This window comes from Mustelus asterias, chromosome 5 (genome assembly GCF_964213995.1).
Source record: "Mustelus asterias chromosome 5, sMusAst1.hap1.1, whole genome shotgun sequence".
Taxonomy (NCBI): Eukaryota; Metazoa; Chordata; class Chondrichthyes; order Carcharhiniformes; family Triakidae; genus Mustelus; species Mustelus asterias.
Window position 1 is genome coordinate 86962319 of NC_135805.1, and position 18353 is coordinate 86980671.

The 18353-nt window shown below is 43.2% G+C and overlaps 1 protein-coding gene across 3 annotated transcripts in view; it reads right to left on the reverse strand.

The window, feature by feature from the left end:
• Positions 1 to 8980, reverse strand: part of gtf3c2 (general transcription factor IIIC, polypeptide 2, beta) — a 96297-nt gene extending 87317 nt beyond the window's left edge. For all 3 annotated transcript variants that reach the window (XM_078212973.1, XM_078212972.1, XM_078212974.1), the window contains exons 1-2: positions 8793 to 8980; positions 2458 to 4086 (exon numbers count right to left, since the gene is read on the reverse strand). In XM_078212973.1, coding sequence (XP_078069099.1) covers positions 2458 to 4019 — 1562 coding nt within the window. In that variant the 5' untranslated portion in view covers positions 4020 to 4086; positions 8793 to 8980. The remainder of the gene's footprint in view (positions 1 to 2457; positions 4087 to 8792) is intronic.
• Between the last annotated feature and the right edge of the window lie 9373 nt (positions 8981 to 18353).

The following is an 18353-nucleotide window of genomic DNA, read 5'->3' on the forward strand; positions in this document are numbered from 1 at the left end:
GTGATTAAAGCCCTCAGGGAGAGAAGCAGCCAGAATCTTCCTCTCTGTCGCCCAAGCACATGCAGTTTGCACTAAGAACCACACTTAACATCTAAGGCTCTCACTCTTACTGCAGTACTAATGAGGTGCTACATTGTCAGAGGTGCCAACTTTTAAATGAGAAGTTAAACCAAGTTGGAGGGTCACAGTTTTTTTTTTTAACTGGTCGGTGCAACATCGTGGGCCGAAGGGCCTGTTCTGCGCTGTAATGTTCTATGTTCTATGTTCTAAGTCTGTCCTCGAGGAGCAAGGAGTTCTTCCAGTGTCTTGTTAATATTTATCCCTTGATCAGCAGCACCGAAAAACATTTATAATCATGCCTTTCATGACTTAGGGATGTGTCAAAATGTTTTAAAAGCAATGTGATACTTTGGAAATGCCACTACCATAATATAGGAGAGCCTGATTATGTGCTCGAGTCTCTGCAGTGGGGTGTGAACCCAGAACTTACTGACTCTGTGGCAAGTGTACTAGCAACCAAGCCATGAGAAATAACCTGAGAGGCCAAAAAGGAGTTGTATTCACAAATTCTTTTGTTTTGTACAAGTGGTTTATTTATTAGTGTCACAAGTTGGCTTACATTAACACTGAAATGAACTTGCTGTGAAAATCCCTAGTGGTGTACAATTTGTTTAATAATTTGAAAATCAAAGTCACTTTATGACTTAAAAACAACTTACATTGTGTTTTGCAGCTTTAATCTTTGAAAGCATGGTTATGTAGCCCATTGTTGATTGTGAGATCTTGCTGTGTGCAATATGGCTGCCTTCTCCTACATTATGATAGCATTACATTGCTTTTAAAGTATTTTTGACACATCCTCGGATCATGAAAGGCATGATTACAAATGCTTTCCCCTCATCTTCCCTTTGTTTAATGGCAGATGGTGGCTTAGTGGTAATGTCACTAGACTTGTAATCCATAAACCCAGGCTAATACCCTGGGGACACGTGTTCAAATCCTACCATGGCAGCTGGTCAAATTTAAATTCAATTAATTAAAAACAAATCTAGAATTGGAAAGTCTCAGTATCGGTGACATGAAATTAGCACCAATTGTCATAGGAACTCAGTTCTTCACTAATGTCCTTTAAAAAAACAAAGAAAAAAGGAAATCTACCATCCTTTCCTGGTCTGGCCTACATGTGACTCCAGACCCACAGCAATGAGACTGATTCTTAAATGCCCTCTGATGAATGCGGCACAGTGGTTAGCACTGCTGCCTCACAGCGCCAGGGACCCAGGTTCAATTCCAGCCTTGGGTGTGATTGCCTGTGTGGAGTTTGCATGTTCTCTCCGTGTCTTCATGGGTTTCCTCTGGGTGCTCTGGTTTCCTCCCATAGTCCAAAAATGTGTGGATTAGGTTGATTAGCCTTGTTAAATTGCCCCTTAGTGTCAAGGGGGTTAACAGGGTAATTGCGTGGGGTTACGGGGACAGGGCCTGGGTGGGATTGCTGTCGGTGCAGGCTCGATGAGCCAAATGGCCTCTTACTGCACGCTAGAGATTCTATGAGCAAGCCACTCAGTTGAAGAGTAATTAGGGATGGCAAAAAATGCTGGCTTTGTCAATGACACCACATCCCATGAAATTAAAAATGTTTGAAAATGTTAACTTAGGTTGAAAATTAGGTAACAGTAATTTTTGCCTGAGCACAGCCTACGGTTAGCTAGCGCAGATTAAAAGCACATTTTGAAATTCCACACTGCTCGGGGAAATAGCTCCATCCCCTTTTGGATGAATTGCTGTTGTGTAAAATGCAGCAAAAAATACAACTAAAGTTCGAAACCAGGAAGTTTACAATAGGGGAGTATAAATGGGAAGCTAAAAACATTTATAATTTTTTTTAAAACAAAAAAATTTCCAGAAAACAAATTTAATGTTCTAAGAAAACAGCTTGATTATACTGCAATGGTTTTGTTCATATTAATATGAAAATTATGGTTTTATTATCTCCATTTGCCAAAGCATTCAAGCATAGCAAGTAGCACATTCCATGTTTTTGCTCTGAACACTGATATGTTCCCCAACTGTGGGACACAGTGAGAATGACCATGTCCCAGTGATGGCTGGCAGCAACCTGCAATACACCAATGTGTTGACAATCAGTCAATCAAGTACATCCTATTCATCGCTAAATTTTAGTGCCAACCATTGATTATGATGTGGGGAGAGACCAACAGACCTTATGGGCTTCACGACAAATTTAGCAATACTGGAATCAATAACACACCCAATGGTTGTTTCATACTTAATGTAAACTGATTTTAGTGTCTTGATCTCTCCCTGATTTGTTTTGTTCATGTTGAGATTGGAGGACTAATTTTCCAATTTTGCACTCCTGGCAGGATGTCTTGCCCACTAGGAACACATAGCTACAATTCAATCATGCTTGCGTGGCCAACAAGATAATTTTCTTACGCTCTGGCTGCGCGCCTCTTTGGTCGGCCACTTGCTGTTAGTTCATCATCAGCACCACTCTCTTCCAATAATCTCTGGACTATTGGCCTCAGCAGCCCATGGGTATCTGTATTCTCTTCTTTTGGCACCATCAGATGTTTAGGTTTCCTTCCTCTCTTCTTTGGGATCTTCACTGGTTGAGGATCACCACCATTTTCCGAACTATTAGTACCTGCTAATGGATTCTGCAGCACTGCTTTTGCATGCTTAGGTTTTCTTCCTCGTTTCTTCTGACTCTTCACCGGTTGAGGAGTTCCCATCTCACCAACACCTTCATTTTCAGCAATATCACAAATGCCCATCGATGGAATTTGTTGCATTACTCCTTCAACAGGCATTGCTTTTGCATTCTTAGGTTTTCTTCCTCGTTTCTTTGGGATCTTGACTGGTTGAGGAGCTCCCAATTCACTATCACCGCCATTCTCAGCAATATTACAATCCCCCATTGATAAAGGTTGCGGTACTATTCCTTTAACAGACACTGCCTTTGCCTCTTTAGGTTTTCTTGCTCGTTTCTTTGGGATCTTCAATGGTTCAGGAGTTTCCATCTCATCGCCACCACCATTTTCAATGTTACCATAACTGAGAATTTCCTTTGGAGGAGCAACCATTGCACTTTTAGGTTTTCTTCCTCGTTTCTTCGGGACATTCACAGGATCAGTTCTTGCTTCACTAGAACTACCATTCACAGCTGTATTATGGAGGTCCACTGTTGGATTACTCATCAAGTTATTTTGCTCTTTTTTGCATCGTCCCCGTTTTTTGCCTGTATTTTGCTGCATAGGTAATCTATCAGCGGCTAGACAAGACTCCATTCCACACTGATTCAGAGCTGCAGTTTTCTCATCTGCAGCAGGATGTTTTAAATGATCAATCAGCTGATCTTTTACTTCTTTTCTCAATTGTCCTTCTATCTCCCAAGTACTCTCCTGTGATACTGCCAGATGCTTGGATGGGAGACTGGTACATATCAGAGTACTCTTACCCACAGTAGAATGACTCGCTGCAGATTTGTATCTCTCCTTTTTAACGTCACCACTTTGCTGTAAAAGGGTTGTACCAATAGTTAGATGGGTTTCATCTGCAGACACGCCAGAAGCTACCACACCTGTGGTAAAAAGATCAGTTGTTAATTTTAAGCCAGGGACAAGTCGACCTTTGTCATTTTGTGGACTTTTGTTACCAGTTGTTGCTTGCCTTGATGTTCTAATAGCAACCATTGGTTTAGCAACTTGCATGGATGCTTCAGGTACAAATGAAGTACGCTTACTAGTATTGCTTATTAACATTAAATTCCCACGGTCTCTTTCTGTACCACCAGGCATACACATGGCTTCTGTTTCCAAGCGCACACAGTTCTCAGCAGGGATCCCCATGCGAAAATCAGTGGCTGTAGGTCCCAATCGATCGTTATTTACTTGGGATGTAGTGTCATCAGAAGTTTGAGCAGTTCCTACAGACACAACCTTTTTTTGCGCTTCTTCTGCATCAGCCTCACAGGTTTCCTGAAGATTTGGTTCCATAAATGTATTTTCCTCCTTGTACACTTCAGGCAGTTGAATAGCTCAGGCTCAGCAATTTCATTAAAATCTAGAAAACAAATCAGAAGACTTCAAATTCAGTGCTGCAGTTCAGGATGACACATTTCACACAACACTGTCTTTAACATATTCATGCTCACATTGCAAAGCCTAAATTCCAACTAAGCAGCATACAACAGAGGTTACTTGTGCATTGTATCTCTGAGCTTATGGTAGCAAACAACATACAATCACACATGGTTTGGGTGCTGGGCTACAATCACTGTTTTATACTCAACTTTGATGATTTTAGCAATGATGATAAACTTCAATTCTAAATACCAAGACCTCAAGAATTTAAGAGAAGCTATTGAACAGCTTGCACTACTTCTTTCAACAGAATAAAACACATTAAAAAGTACTCATTTGGCTGATAATACATCTTGGATATTTCTTCATGACCTCACAGTAATCAGAGAAAGCCAAAGAACAATATACTGCAAGTGTATTGCAACTCATTAAAAATATTCTATAAACTGTACTTCACAGCTGACACTTCCATAGCCCCAGTATCTCAGGAACAATCTTAAGTATTGTTCCATATTTTTATAAAGGATTAGATTAGCACATGGTCATCATGGGGCGGCACGGTAGCACAGTGGTTAGCACTGCTGCTTCACAGCTCCAGGGACCCGGGTTCGATTCCCGGCTTGGGACACTGTCTGTGTCGAGTTTGCACATTCTCCTCGTGTCTGCATGGGTTTCCTCCGGGTGCTCCGGTTTCCTCCCACAGTCCAAAGATGTGCGGGTAAGGTTGATTGGCCATGCTAAAAAAATTGCCCCTTAGTGTCCTGAGATGCAGAGGTTTGAGGGATTGCGGGTAAAATATGTGGGGGTAGGGCCTGGGTGGGATTGTGGTCGGTGCAGACTCGATGGGCCAAATGGCCCCTTTCTGCACTGTAGGGTTCTACGATTCTAGGTGCGAGGTGCTTTTGGTATTGCTCTGTATGACGAGGTCTAGCCACATGGTAGTCACCCAAACCAACCTCTGCTTTGTGTGGTGAGCGAAAATGGACAGTTTCTCAATTGGATCTTGCTATGTCACTTGTCCCTCATGGAAATGTATGTGCAGAAAAACACCTCTGACCACAAGTCCATGCACACAATGTTCTCAAAGTCACTTGGCAGAATGTCTCACCACAGATCTTTCAAACAAGCACCAAGATGTAGCTTGGCTGGTATTGAGAAGAGCCCTCACAGTCAGATCCTTCCTGCATACTTGGAAACCACCCTTTAAGCAGCTGGGGTGGAAAACAGACTGTAGTCAAACTCCTTCTGGAATGTGCCATTGCAAAGCAAGTGTGGAGAGAGATGCAGTTGTTCTCATCAAGGTTCATCCCGAGCAGCTCTGTAATACAGGACTCAGTGCTCGATGGCTATTCCCAGGTGAGCACACTGAGATCAACATCAACTGCTGCTGGAGGATCCATGTACTGGAAGACATTCCTTGGTCTGCCCAGCTGGCCAACAACCAAATGTTGCAGACTGGCATCTTCCAGGGTCCAGTACTACATGATGAGGGATGCACAAAACTTGGGACAGCCTTCGCAAAGGCTCAATGGAGAAAGGGTCTCCCACCGTTATACACTGAGGGATTGGAAACAATATAAAACCCCTTGGGCTGTGTGCACCAGAAAATGCTTAACATGAAGTGTAAATGTACATTGTAAATATCACCTGCAATGGCGAGTATGGTGAGGTACATACTGTACTTAAATAAAATGACCTGGATTCCACTTTGTGTAATAGTTCAACTTTAACATTACATAATGTACTTTTACAAACCTTATGCATAAAAGTATATTTTAGGAAAAAATACAGATAAGCAATTAATTGTAACCTTAGCAACAACATCCCAAAATCAGATTTTTTTAAAAACTGCATACAAATTGAGAAATGTAAAAAATATTAAAACTGGGTACCTGCTGATTACCTTAATACCTCCCGCCTCTGCCCCTGCACTACTTCACCTGCTGCTAAAACCCTCTTCAATGCTCTGATTATCTCCAGCCTTGATTATTCCAACACATTCCTGCCCAGCCTCTCCTCTTCCATCCTGGAGATCATTAAAACCTCTGCTACGAATATCCTAACTTGCCAAGAGCCATTCTCCTGTGTCCACTGCCTACACTGACTACTAGCCACCAACAGATTGATTTCAAAATTCTTATCCTCCTATTCAACCACTCCCATGCCTCCACTCCTCCCAACCCTCAACTTCAGGCAGCATTGTGGAGAACCATGCCCCAGTCTACATCAATGGGGATGAAGTGGAAATGGTCGAGAACGTCAAGTTTCTACGTATCCAGATCACCAAAATCTTGTACTCGTCCTTCCACACCGTCGCTATAGTTAAGAAAGCCCACTAACTTTCTCAAAAGGCTAGGGAAATTCGGCTGTGACTCTCACCAATTTTTACAGATGCACCACAGAAACATCCTTTCCAGATGTATCACAGCTTGGTATGGCTCCTGCTCGGACCAAGAATCACAAAATCCCTACTGTGCAGAAGGAGGCCATTTGGCCCATTAATTCTGCACCGACAACAATCCCTCCCAGGCCCTATCCCTGTAACCCCACGTACTTACCCTGCTAATTCCCCTAACAGTAAGGGGCAATTTAGCATGGCCAATCCACCTCGCTCACTTATCATTGAACTGTGGGAGGAAACCAGAGCACTTGGAGGAAACCTGCAGACATGGGGAGAATGTGCAAACTCCACGCAGACAAAATGAGAGGTCACATGACACCAGGTTTTAGTCCAACAGGTTTATTTGCAATCACAAGCTTTCGGAGCGCTGCTCCTTTGTCAGTTGAAGTCAGGTGAAGACGAAGGAGTAGTGCTCCAAAAGCTTGTGATTTGAAATAAGCCTGTTGGGCTATAACCTGGTGTTGTGTAAGCTCTTATCTTGTTCACCCCAGTCCAACACTGGAATCTCCATATCACATCCACATAGACAGTCACCCAAGGCTGGAATTGAACCCAGATCCCTGATGCTGTGAAGCAGCACTGTAAAACCATGCCACAAGAAACTACAAAGGGTTGTGAACGTAACCCAGTCTAGTCCATCATGCAAACCAGCCTCTCATCCATTGACTCCACCTACACTTCCGTTGCCTTGGAAAAGCAGCCAGCATAATCAAGGACACCTCGCACCCTGAACATACTTTCTTCCATTGGAAAAAGATACAAAAGTCTGAAGACACATCCCAACGGACTTAAGAACAGCTTCTTCCCTGCTGCCATCAGATTTTTGAATGAACCTACCTTATATTAAGTTGATCTTTCGCTACACCCTAGCTATGACTGTAACACTACATTCTGTACTCTCTCCTTTCCTTCTTCCTCATGTACTCTATGAACAGTATGCTTTGTCTGTATAGCACGCAAGAAACAATACTTTTCACTGTATCCCAATACATGTGACAATAATAAATCAAATCAAATCAACTTCATTCAGTCCTGAAACCCTCCCGCATTTCACCAATTCTGGCTTCTTGTTTATCCCCCACTGACAATCAAGCTTCCCGCCATCGTTGGATTGGAAACAGTTCAGGGAAAGTTCACTAGTCTGATTACTAGGATGATGAGGCTGTCTTACGAGGGCTGGTTGTGCAAGTTGGGCTGATACTCTTGGAGTTTAGAATAGTGATGATCTTACTGAAACATATACGATTCTGAAAGGCTTGACAGGATAGATGTTGAAACGATGTTTCCCCTTCTGGGGGAAATCTATTACGGAGGGGGGTACAGTTTCAAAATAAGGGATCTCCCATTTAAGGTGATTATGAGGAGAGGTTTCTTCTCTCAGAGGGTCATTAATCTTTGGAACTCACAGAGGGCGAGGCATTGACTGTATACCAGGCTGAGTTAGACAGACTTTTGATTTACAAAAGGTGGGGGCGGGACGGTGTGGCAGGGAACAAAAGTGGAGTTAAGGTCACAATCAGATCAGCTATGATTTTATCAAATGGCAGAGCAGTCAATGCAGTACTTCTGGTCCTATTTCTTCTGAGCTAGGCTCTAAATTCTGGAATTGTCACCATAACCAAAATGTTCCACCTCTCTCCTTCAAAACGCTCTTTAAAAACTACGCGAAGGTTTTGACATTTTATCCCAGTACCTCCTTCCTTAGCTTGGTGCCAATTTGTCTGATCATCCTTCTGTGATGTGCCTTTGGCATTCATCCTTGACAACTGTTGTGATGGAGAGGGTAAGTGATAGACCCAGTAGATGCGAAGGACAATAAGCTACTTTTGTAAGGTGGAGGGGGATGGGATGGAGGGGGATGGGGGGTGAGGAGGGCAAGACAGGAGTGTTTTGTACATGATTCACTAACTCCATGTTGTACTTTCACGATTGAACAGGGAGTTAGGCTGCAGAGATGGAGGATGTGAATTTGAGCAGCTGCCCGAGGTGTTTCACTGCAGAACAAATCAGAGTCCTTGGAACATGGGGGAGAAATAACCACCCGGGTGAGAATGGCATCTGCAGCAGAGTGACAGCAGTCACAGTGGACAGAGGCAGATGATATAATCAGCTGGGAGCCAGGGCAGCCTGGCACCGCCACTTACACCGAGCACTGAGCCTGCTCAGCCGGCAGAGGGACAGTCAGAGGCGCTGCCTGGGAGCTTTCACCCAGGGAGGGAGTGACAGGCCCGGCCCGGCCCATTACAACCGGCCTCGGCTTCAGATGAATTGTAAAGCTTCAGTACCTTGTCTCATCGCACCCCGCCCCCTCCCCCGCGTCCGCAGGCTCCTTCACTGAACGGATGGAGGATGAAGCTCAGACCCGGGGACACGCGGAGCTTGAAGCCGCCGTTATTTTGTCTAATTTTCCAGCTTCTCCCTCGCCTTTCTCAAAGGCCATTCAACACTCCGGCTGCCAAACACCCAACGAGCCACCGTCCAGGGGCGAGGCTTAGCGACTCCTCGCCCCGCCCCCCCCCCGTCTGATTGACACCCTGACTGACCACTCACAAGCCGAGCCGCCGCAACGTCATGTCGTATGGTAATTCGGTGGGCGGGGCGACGCAGGCCGCCCAGATCGCGCTGTGCTAACGTCAAAGAAAAGCGACCGGGTGCTCGGCTGGATCCAATACGCCCCACTGCTGATGCCGATTTGAAGATGTTACTGCCATCTTTGATGCTGGCAAAGAAGTGGCCGTCCCATTGTCTGATTATAATGCTGGATACTGGCAGGAGAAACTGGGCAATGGTCCACACCAATGTCTGCCAAATTACAAGGTCATATTTCAGGATTTCATGGGAGATTTGCTCGAATATCCAAGGAGGGTATTTTTGCCATCCGTGCATGCAGCCAATGGAATTGAAACCAGAATTCATTTGCCATTAGCTCCATTACACTTTTTGTTCGAAGTTTATTATTAATGCAAAAGGCGCAATTATAAAACGGAATAGTTTATCTGCAAAATCTGCTCGAACTTCAAGAGTCTATTTTTAATTGACACACACAAGCCAATTTATTATATGATTGAGATTTCCTGTTTCAGTGTTGTAGCTGCATGATTGTATAGTAAGAAGTCTCACAACACCAGGTTAAAGTCCAACAGGTTTATTTGGTAGCAAATACCATATGGTATTGGTAGCATTTGGTACCATTAGCAAATACCATTTGCTACCAAATAAACCTGTTGGACTTTAACCTGGTGTTGTGAGACTTCTTACTGTGTTCACCCCAGTCCAACGCCGGCATCTCCACATCATGATTGTATAGTATCAGCTATCAAAATTGCCAACCCTTTAAGATCCAAAGACTGCTCTGGAGTTTTGTTTCCAGCAATTAAATTTCAATCTTGTGGACACTGCTGTGAGCAATTCAGGTGAAAAACTCGAAAAGTGTTTTTCATTTTATTGAACACTTTTATTGATTAGTTGTAGAAATAGTGGAGATTAAAGGCTATTTGAGGTGAAGCATAAAGTCACATACTGAAGACACCAGCACTACCAATCCTAAATTATTCTGTAAAGGCTGCAGCACTGCTGCCGCACAGTGCCAGGGACCCAGGTTCAATTCCAGCCTTGGGTGACTGCGTGGAGTTTGCATGTTCTCCCTGTGTCTGCACGGGTTTCTTCTGGAGGTTCTGGTTTCCTCCCACACTCTAAAGATGTGCAGGTTAGATGATTGGCCATGATAAATTGCCCCTTAGTGTCCAAAAATGTGATTAGGTGGATTCGCCATGGTAAATGCGCAGAGTTACGGGGATGGGGTGGGAGAGAGGGCCTGGGTAAGATACTCTGTCAGAGTCAGTGCAGACTTGATGGGCCAAATGGCCTCTTCCGCACTGGAGAGATTCTATGGACTCCACAAATGTTTACTCCAATCCCCTGACGGTCTCTGCTTAAATAACTAATGGAAGGTTTACATTCCCCAGTCTCAGCAGCTTATCCTATTCCGTCTTAAGTTCATATATATCCCTTCATTTTTGACTTATTAATCCCTGGAAACTAGTATTTCTCATTTTTAATACCAGATAGCCGTTCTTTCCTCTCTAATACCTCAGTGTCCTTCCTATAGTGGAGAATCCAAATGGCACATAACACAACTGATAATTGGGTGGGCGAGGCGACGCAGGCCACCGATTACACAACCTCAGTTTGGGGGCGGCACGGTAGCACAGTGGTCAGCACTGCTGCTTCACAGCTCCAGGGACCTGGGTTCGATTCCCGGCTTGGGTCACTGTCTGTGTGGAGTTTGCACATTCTCCTCGTGTCTGCGTGGGTTTCCTCCAGGTGCTCCGGTTTCCTCCCACAGTCCAAAGATGTGCGGGTTAGGTTGATTGGCTATACTAAAATTGCCCCTTAGTGTCCTGAGATGCGTAGGTTAGCGGGTAAATATGTAGGGATATGGGGGTAGGGCCTGGGTGGGATTGTGGTCACTATGGACCCAATGGCCTCTTTCTGCACTGTAGGGTTTCTATGATTCTATTAATTCTCTACTTTTTCTCTGATTATACCACAGAAGCAACTTGGGATATTCTGAAGCAACTTGGGATATTCTTCTACCTTAGATACAACATAAATGCAAACTTGCTTGATGTGAAATAAACACAGAATATAAAGTGATATGTTGAGTAAAATGCCATTGAACAAACTATATTCGAAAGCCAGGTCAAACAGTTTTGACTACAAATGAAATCAGGCAACAAGATAGGACTAATTAATGACCTCATAGTGTAAATGCCCCCAGGCAGTAGCAATCATAATATGATAGAACTTACAGTTTGAGGGAGAGAAGAGTGGGTCCAAGGCCAGTATTTTGAACTTAAATAAGGACAATCATGAAGGCATGAAAGCAAAGCTAGCTAAGGCGAACTGGCAAATTAGATTAAGGGATAGATCAATAGAGAGTCTACATTGGCAGACACTTAGAAGGTATATTTCAGAATACACAGAATAGATACATTCTAGTGAGAAAGAAAAATTCTAAGCGTAGGACCCACCATCTACGATTAACTAAAAGAGTGGTATTAAACTTAAAAAAGCACATAATTGCACAAGGATTGATGGCAGAAAATTGGACAGAATATATAAAAAAAGCAAAAATGACTAAAAGACTAATTAGGGAAAAATAGGATGCAAGAGAAAGCTAGTTAGAAATATAAGTCAGATAGAGTGTTTCTATGGCTATTTTTAAAAAAGAGTTTACTAAGTGAGCATTGGTGGTCCCATAGAAAATGATAATGGAAAATAAGGAGATGGCAGATGAATAGAACGAATTGTTAAAAATTCATTTATGGGATGTGGGCACCACTGTCTTGACCAGCCCTAGTTGCCTTTGAGAAGGTGGTTGTGAGCAGCCTTCTTAAACCGCTGCAGTCCCTGAGGTGTAGGTATACTTATTGTGCTACTAGGAAGGGAGTTCCAAGATTTTGACCCAGTGACACTGAAGTAACGGTGATATATTCCCAAGTCAGGATGTTGAGTGGCTTGGAGGGAACTTCCAGGTGGTACTGTTCTGAGGTGTCTGCTGCTAATATCGTTCTAGATGGTAGTTGTCGTGGGTTTGAAAGGTACTGTCAAAGGAACCATGGTGAGTTCCTGCAGTGCATCGTGTACATGGTACAGAGTTGCCACTGTTTGTCAGTGGTGGAGGGAGTGAATGTATGTGGAAGGGATAGTAATCAAGTAGGCTGCTTTGTCCTGAATGGTGTCTAGCTTCTTGAGTGTTGTTGGAGCTGCACTCATCTAGGCAAATGGAGAGTATTCCATTACACTCCCTACTTGTGCTTTGTAGATGATGGACAAGCTTTGGGGAGTCAGGAAGTGAGTTATTTGCTACAGGATCCCTAGCTTTTGACCTGCTCAGGTACCCACAGTATTTACATGGCCTATTCAGTTTAGTTTCTGGTCACTGGTAACCCCAGTATGTTGATAGTGGGGAATTCTGCAAAGTAATGCCATTGAATGTCAAGGGGTGATGATTAGATCCTCTCTTGTTGGAGATGGTCATTGCCTGGCACTTGTGTGGTGTGAATGTTACTTGCCACTTGTCAGCTCAAGTCTAGATAATGTCCAAGTTTCGATACATTTAGACATGGACTGCTTCAGTATCTGAGTCGTCGCAAATGGTACTGAACATTGTGCAATCATCAGCAAACATCCCCACGCTTGATGTTATGATAGAAAGGAGGTCATTGATGAAGCAGCTGAAGATAGTTGGGCCGAGGACACTACCCTGAGGAAATCTTCAGTGATGTCTTGGAATTGAGATGATTAACCGCCAACCATCATATTTTGTTCCAGGTACGACTCAAACCAGTCGAAGTTTCGCCCTGCGCCTATTCTTATTCACTCCAGTTTTGCCAGGGCTCCTCGATGCTGGTCAAATGCTGCCTTGATGCCAAGGGCAGTCACTCTCATCTCTGTCATTCAGTTCTTTTGTCCATGTTTGAACCAAGGCTGTAATGAGGTCAGGAGCTGAGTGACCCAGTCAGAACCCAAACTGAGCATCAGTGAGCAGGTTATTGCTGAGTAAATGCTGCTTGATAGTCACTGCTTATGACCTCTTCTATCACTTTACTGATGATCGAGAATAGACTGATGGGGTGGTATTAGCCAGGTTGGATTTGTCCTGTTTCTTGTGTACAGAACATACCTGGCAATTTTCCACATTGCCGGGTAGATGCCAGTGTTGTAGCTGTACTGGAAGAGCTTGGCTCGGGGCGCAGCAAGTTCTGAAGCAGAAGTCTTCAGTACTGTTGCCAGAAGATCATTAGAGTCCATTTCTTTTGCAGTATCCAGTGCCTTCTGCCATTTCTTGATATCACATGGAGTGAATCGAATTAGCTGAAGACTGACGCCTGTGATGCTAGGGACCTATGGAGGAGACAGAGATGGATCATCCTTTCAGCCTTTCTGGCTGAAGATTGTTGTGAAATCATCAGCCTTCTCCTTTGCACTGACAAAGTTGGCTCCTGTATCATGGAGGCTGGGGATATTTGTTGAGCCTCCTCCTCTAGTGAGTTGTTTAATTGTCCCCCATCATTCATTTGCATTCGTCTCCACTACAGAGGATACAAGTGGCATCCTAGAAATAGCTGGAAATCAGGAATTGAGATGAAGGGAGAAACTCAAGAAAATTACAAACAGCAGGGATGTGGTACTGAGTAAATTGTTGGGTCTGTGGGCTGACAAGTCCCTGCTTCCTGGTGGACTTCATTCCAGGGTCTTAAAAGTGGCAAGTCAGATAGTTGATGTGTTGGCTTCAATTTTCCAAAATTCCCCAGATTTGTGGAAGGTTCTTTTAGATTGAAAAATAGCAAATGTAACTCCATTATTCAAAAAGGGAGGGAGCCTGTTAGCTTAACAATTCACATAGGGAAAATATTAAGGCTATTATTAAAGATATATTAGCAGGGCACATAATATATAAATTCAAGGTAATCAGGCAGAGCCAGCGTGGTTTTGTGAGAGGGAAGTAATGTTTAATTAATTTATTGGAGTTTGTTCAAGAAGTAATGTGCTATGAATAAAGGAACCAGTGGATACGCTGTACTTAGATTTCTAGAAGGCGTCTGATAAGATGCCACATAAAAGGTTAGTGCAGAAAATAAGAGCTCATAGTATGGGGTAATATAATAGCATGGATAAAAGATTGGCTAGCTAACAGGAAACAGTAGGTGTAAATGAGGCATTTTCTGGATGGCAAGATGTAATGAGTGGTTTACCACAGGGATCACTGCTGGGGCCTCAAATTTTTACAATTTACATAAATGTCTTGAATGAAGGGACCGAAGGTATTGTTGTTAAATTTGCTGGTGGCACAAAAAGAGGTAGGATAAGTTGTAAATAGGACATAAGGCGGCTGCAAATGGATATAGATAGGTTGAGTGAGTGGGCAAAGATTTGGTAAATGGGAAAATGTGAAATTGTCCATTTTGACAGGAAAAATTAAAAAACATATCATCTGAATGGTGAGAGATTGCAAAGCTCCAAGGTTGTCCCATTGGGAAGACACAGCATGGGTTCATGAAGACAGGTTGTGTTTAATTAATGTGGTGGAATTCTTTGAAAACATTACGTGCACGGTGGACAATGGGGAACCTGTGGATGTGGTGTATCTGGATTTCCAGAAGGCATTTGACAAGGTGCCGCACCAAAGACTGCTGCATAAGATAAAGGTGCACGGTGTTACGGGTAATGTATTAGCATGGATAGAGGATTGGTTAACTAACAGAAAGCAAAGAGTGGGGGGAAATGGGTGTTTTTCTGGTTGGCGACCGTGACTAGTGGTATGCCTCAGGGATCAGTATCGGGACCGCTATTGTTTACAATTTACATAGATGATTTGCAGTTGGGGACCAAGTGTATTGTGTCAAAATTCACAGATGACACTGAGTGGCACAGCAAAGTATGCAGAGGACACTGAAAGTCTGCAAAGGGATATAGATAGTTTAAGTGAGTGGGCAAGGGTCTGGCAGATGGAGTACAATGTTGATAAATGTGAGGGCATCCACTTTGGTAGGAACAAAAGCAAAATGGACTATTATTTAAATGGTAAAAAATTGTAGCATGCTGCTGTGCAGAGGGACCTGGGTGTCCTTGTGCATGAATCACAAAATGCTTGTTTGCAGGTGCAGCAGGTAATTAAGGAGGCAAATGGAATTTTGTCCTTCATTGCTAGAGAGATGGAGTTTAAAAACAGCGAGGTTATATTGCAGCTGTATAAGGTGCTGATGAGGCCACACCTGGAGTACTGTGTACAGTTTTGGTCTCCTTACTTGAAAAATAATATACTGGTACTGGAGAGGGTACAGAGGAGATTCACTTGGTTGATTCCGGAGTTGAGAGGGTTGGCTTATGAGGAGAGACTGAGTAGACTGGGACTATATTCATTGGGATTCAGAAGAATGAGGGATGATCTTATAGAAACATACAAGATTATGAAGGGAATAGATAAGATAGAAGCAGGGAGGTTGTTTCCACTGGCGGGTGAAGCTAGAACTAGGGGGCATGGTGTCAAAATAAGGGGGAGCAGATTTAGGACTGAGTTGAGGAAGAACTTCTTCACCCAAATGGTTGTGAAGCTGTGGAATTCCCTGCCCAGTGAAGCAGTTGAGGTTACCTCATTGAATGTTTTTAAGGCAAGAATAGATAAATCTTTGAACAGTAAAGGAATTAAGAATTATGGTGAGCAGGTAAGTTGAACTGAGTCCACAAAAAGATCAGCCATGATTCTATTGAATAGCGGAGGAGGCTCGAGGGGCCAGATGGCCTACTCCTGCTCCTTGTTCTTATGCTTGAGGACTCGCGTGTCCTAGTGCCTGAATCACAAAAGGTCAGTATGCAGTGACAGCCAATAATTAGGAAACCTGTTTGTGAGAACAGAATGCAAAATTAGAGGGGGTATGCTTTAGTTATACAGAGCATTGGTGAGACTACATCTGGAGTATTGGCTACATCTGGAGTATTAGTCTCCTTATTTAAGGAAAATTTGTTGGAAACAGTTCAGAGAAGGTTTATCAAACCAATACCTGGAACAGCAGGGTTGTCTTATGAGCAATGTTTGACAGGCTAGGCTTGTATCCACTGGAATTTATTTTGATTTGATTTATTGTCACATGTATTAGCATACAGTGAAAAGTATTGTTTCTTGCGCGCTATACAGACAAAGCATACCATTCATAGAGAAGGAAAGTAGAGTGCAGAATGTAATGTTACAATCATAGCTAGGATGTAGAGAAAGATCAACTTAATATGAGGTAGGTCCATTCAAAAGTCTGAAGGCAGCAGAGAAGAAATTTTTTGAGTCAGTTGGTACATGACCTCAGACCTACGGAAGAAGATGAATGAGAGAATGTCCGGGGTGCATGGGGTCCTTAATTATGCTGCTGCTTTTCTGAGGCAGCGGGAAGTGTAGACAAGAGTTAATGGATGGGAGGTTGGTTTGCGTGATGGATTGGGCTTCATTCAGTTTGCAGTTTCTTGCGATCTTGGGCAGAGCAGAAGCCATACCAAGCTGTGATACAACCAGAAAGAATGCTTTCTGTGGTTCATCTGTAAAAGTTGGTAAGAGGTGACTTGATTGAAAAACAGAAGATCCCGAGGGGTCGAGACAGGGTGGACATGGAAAAGATGTTTCCTCTTGTAGAAGAATATAGAACTAGGGGTCACTGTTTAAATATAAGGGGTTAGTCATTAAAGACAGATGTGGAGATTTTTTTTCTTTGAGATCCCAAAACTCTGGAACTCTCTTCACTAAAGGATGGTGGAAGCAGAAACTTTGAATATTTTAAAGGCAAAGCTAGATCAATTCTTGTTGAGGAAGAAGTGAAAGATCATCAGGGGAAGGTGGTAATGTGGGGTTGAGGTTACAATCAGATCAGCCATGATTTTATTGAATGGCAGAACAGGCCTAAGGGCCCCAAGTAGCCTACTCCCGTTTAATTTGAAAAATCAATAAATAAGCCAGGTGAGTTTACGGACTCATACTTTACCTGAGGCTGTCACCTGAAAATAAAACTGCCGCTTATTTTCTGCAACCGCAGATAGAGAGCAAGTTGGATATATAGGTACTGTGGTGAATCCAACACGGACAGCCTTGGTAGTTAATAACATTCACTCCAAAATCCAAATAACACTAATCAGTACAAGGTGTATATGCATGAAAATTAACTGAGCCAAATTCTGCACCCTCCAGAAAGTTGTGATCATAGAATTTTGTGGGCAGTAAGGCTGCAGCTGGCCTGGTTTGCCAGCACCGTCAACAAAGATGGTGGCCTGGAGTGGCACCATCCAACTCCCATGGCTGTATACCTAGAACCCAATCTGTATACCTAGAACCTTTTATGCCTCTACCACATTTAGGCTCCCTGGGCTAGATTTTCCCCAATGTCATGATCCCACCTCCCTCTCGGCATTGCCCACCAGCAGGATTTTCATCTGGCAGTGATGGTGGTCTGGAGTTGCACCATCCACCTCCCATGGCAGGCCCAAGATAGAGATGGACCGATTGCAGAGGCGGCCAGAATAAAAGGCATGTCCATTCACAAAGACATCCATCCAGTTCTGAAGATCAGTGTGGGGCTCCCCTGCCCCATCATGCTCACCTCAGAATCCATCACTGTATCTACTATAAACGGAACTGATGATCCCTACAATAAAATTTGGAAATCTTTGAAAAGCTCTGTAAATAAACTTTGCTTAGCACAATCTATTGTGTGAAAAAGACATCGAACTGAAATTCCCCTGAATTGTATAAACAAACCCTGAACAGAATCCATTGGAGCCTTTGAAGACAGCCCAAAGCTCATAAGCTTTGAAACAGAAATGAAAGCAATTAGGACATTTCACACACCCACTTTAGATTTCAAACTGGGCTATACTTCCAATATTTCACAATGCAGAGTAACACTTTATCCATTTAATCTACCCTAATGCATCTGAAGAAATTATGACGTTACTGTGTCTTTAAGAAATGTATTTTAATCATGTTTTGTCAGCACCATGTTGGCTGTAGCCGGCGTGTCCTTTAATGTTACTGAAGCTGTATAATTGATACCAAGTTGATTTTAATTTGAACTAATGTAGTGTTGTGTGGTTTTAATGTTTCCCTGGGATTGCAGAGTAGAGCTTGATTTGGGATAATTGACAGCTCAGGAGACATGCCTGGGGACAGTTATTTTTCCACAGAGCATTCCAGTTTTTAGTTTTGGTTTCAGAAGCAGCTTGAAGCGGAGAGAAGCAACACCTTTTTTTTCTCTCTGCAGTTGGAGTTTTTGCTGTTTAAGTGTTGCTGTGTTGGAAGTTGCAGA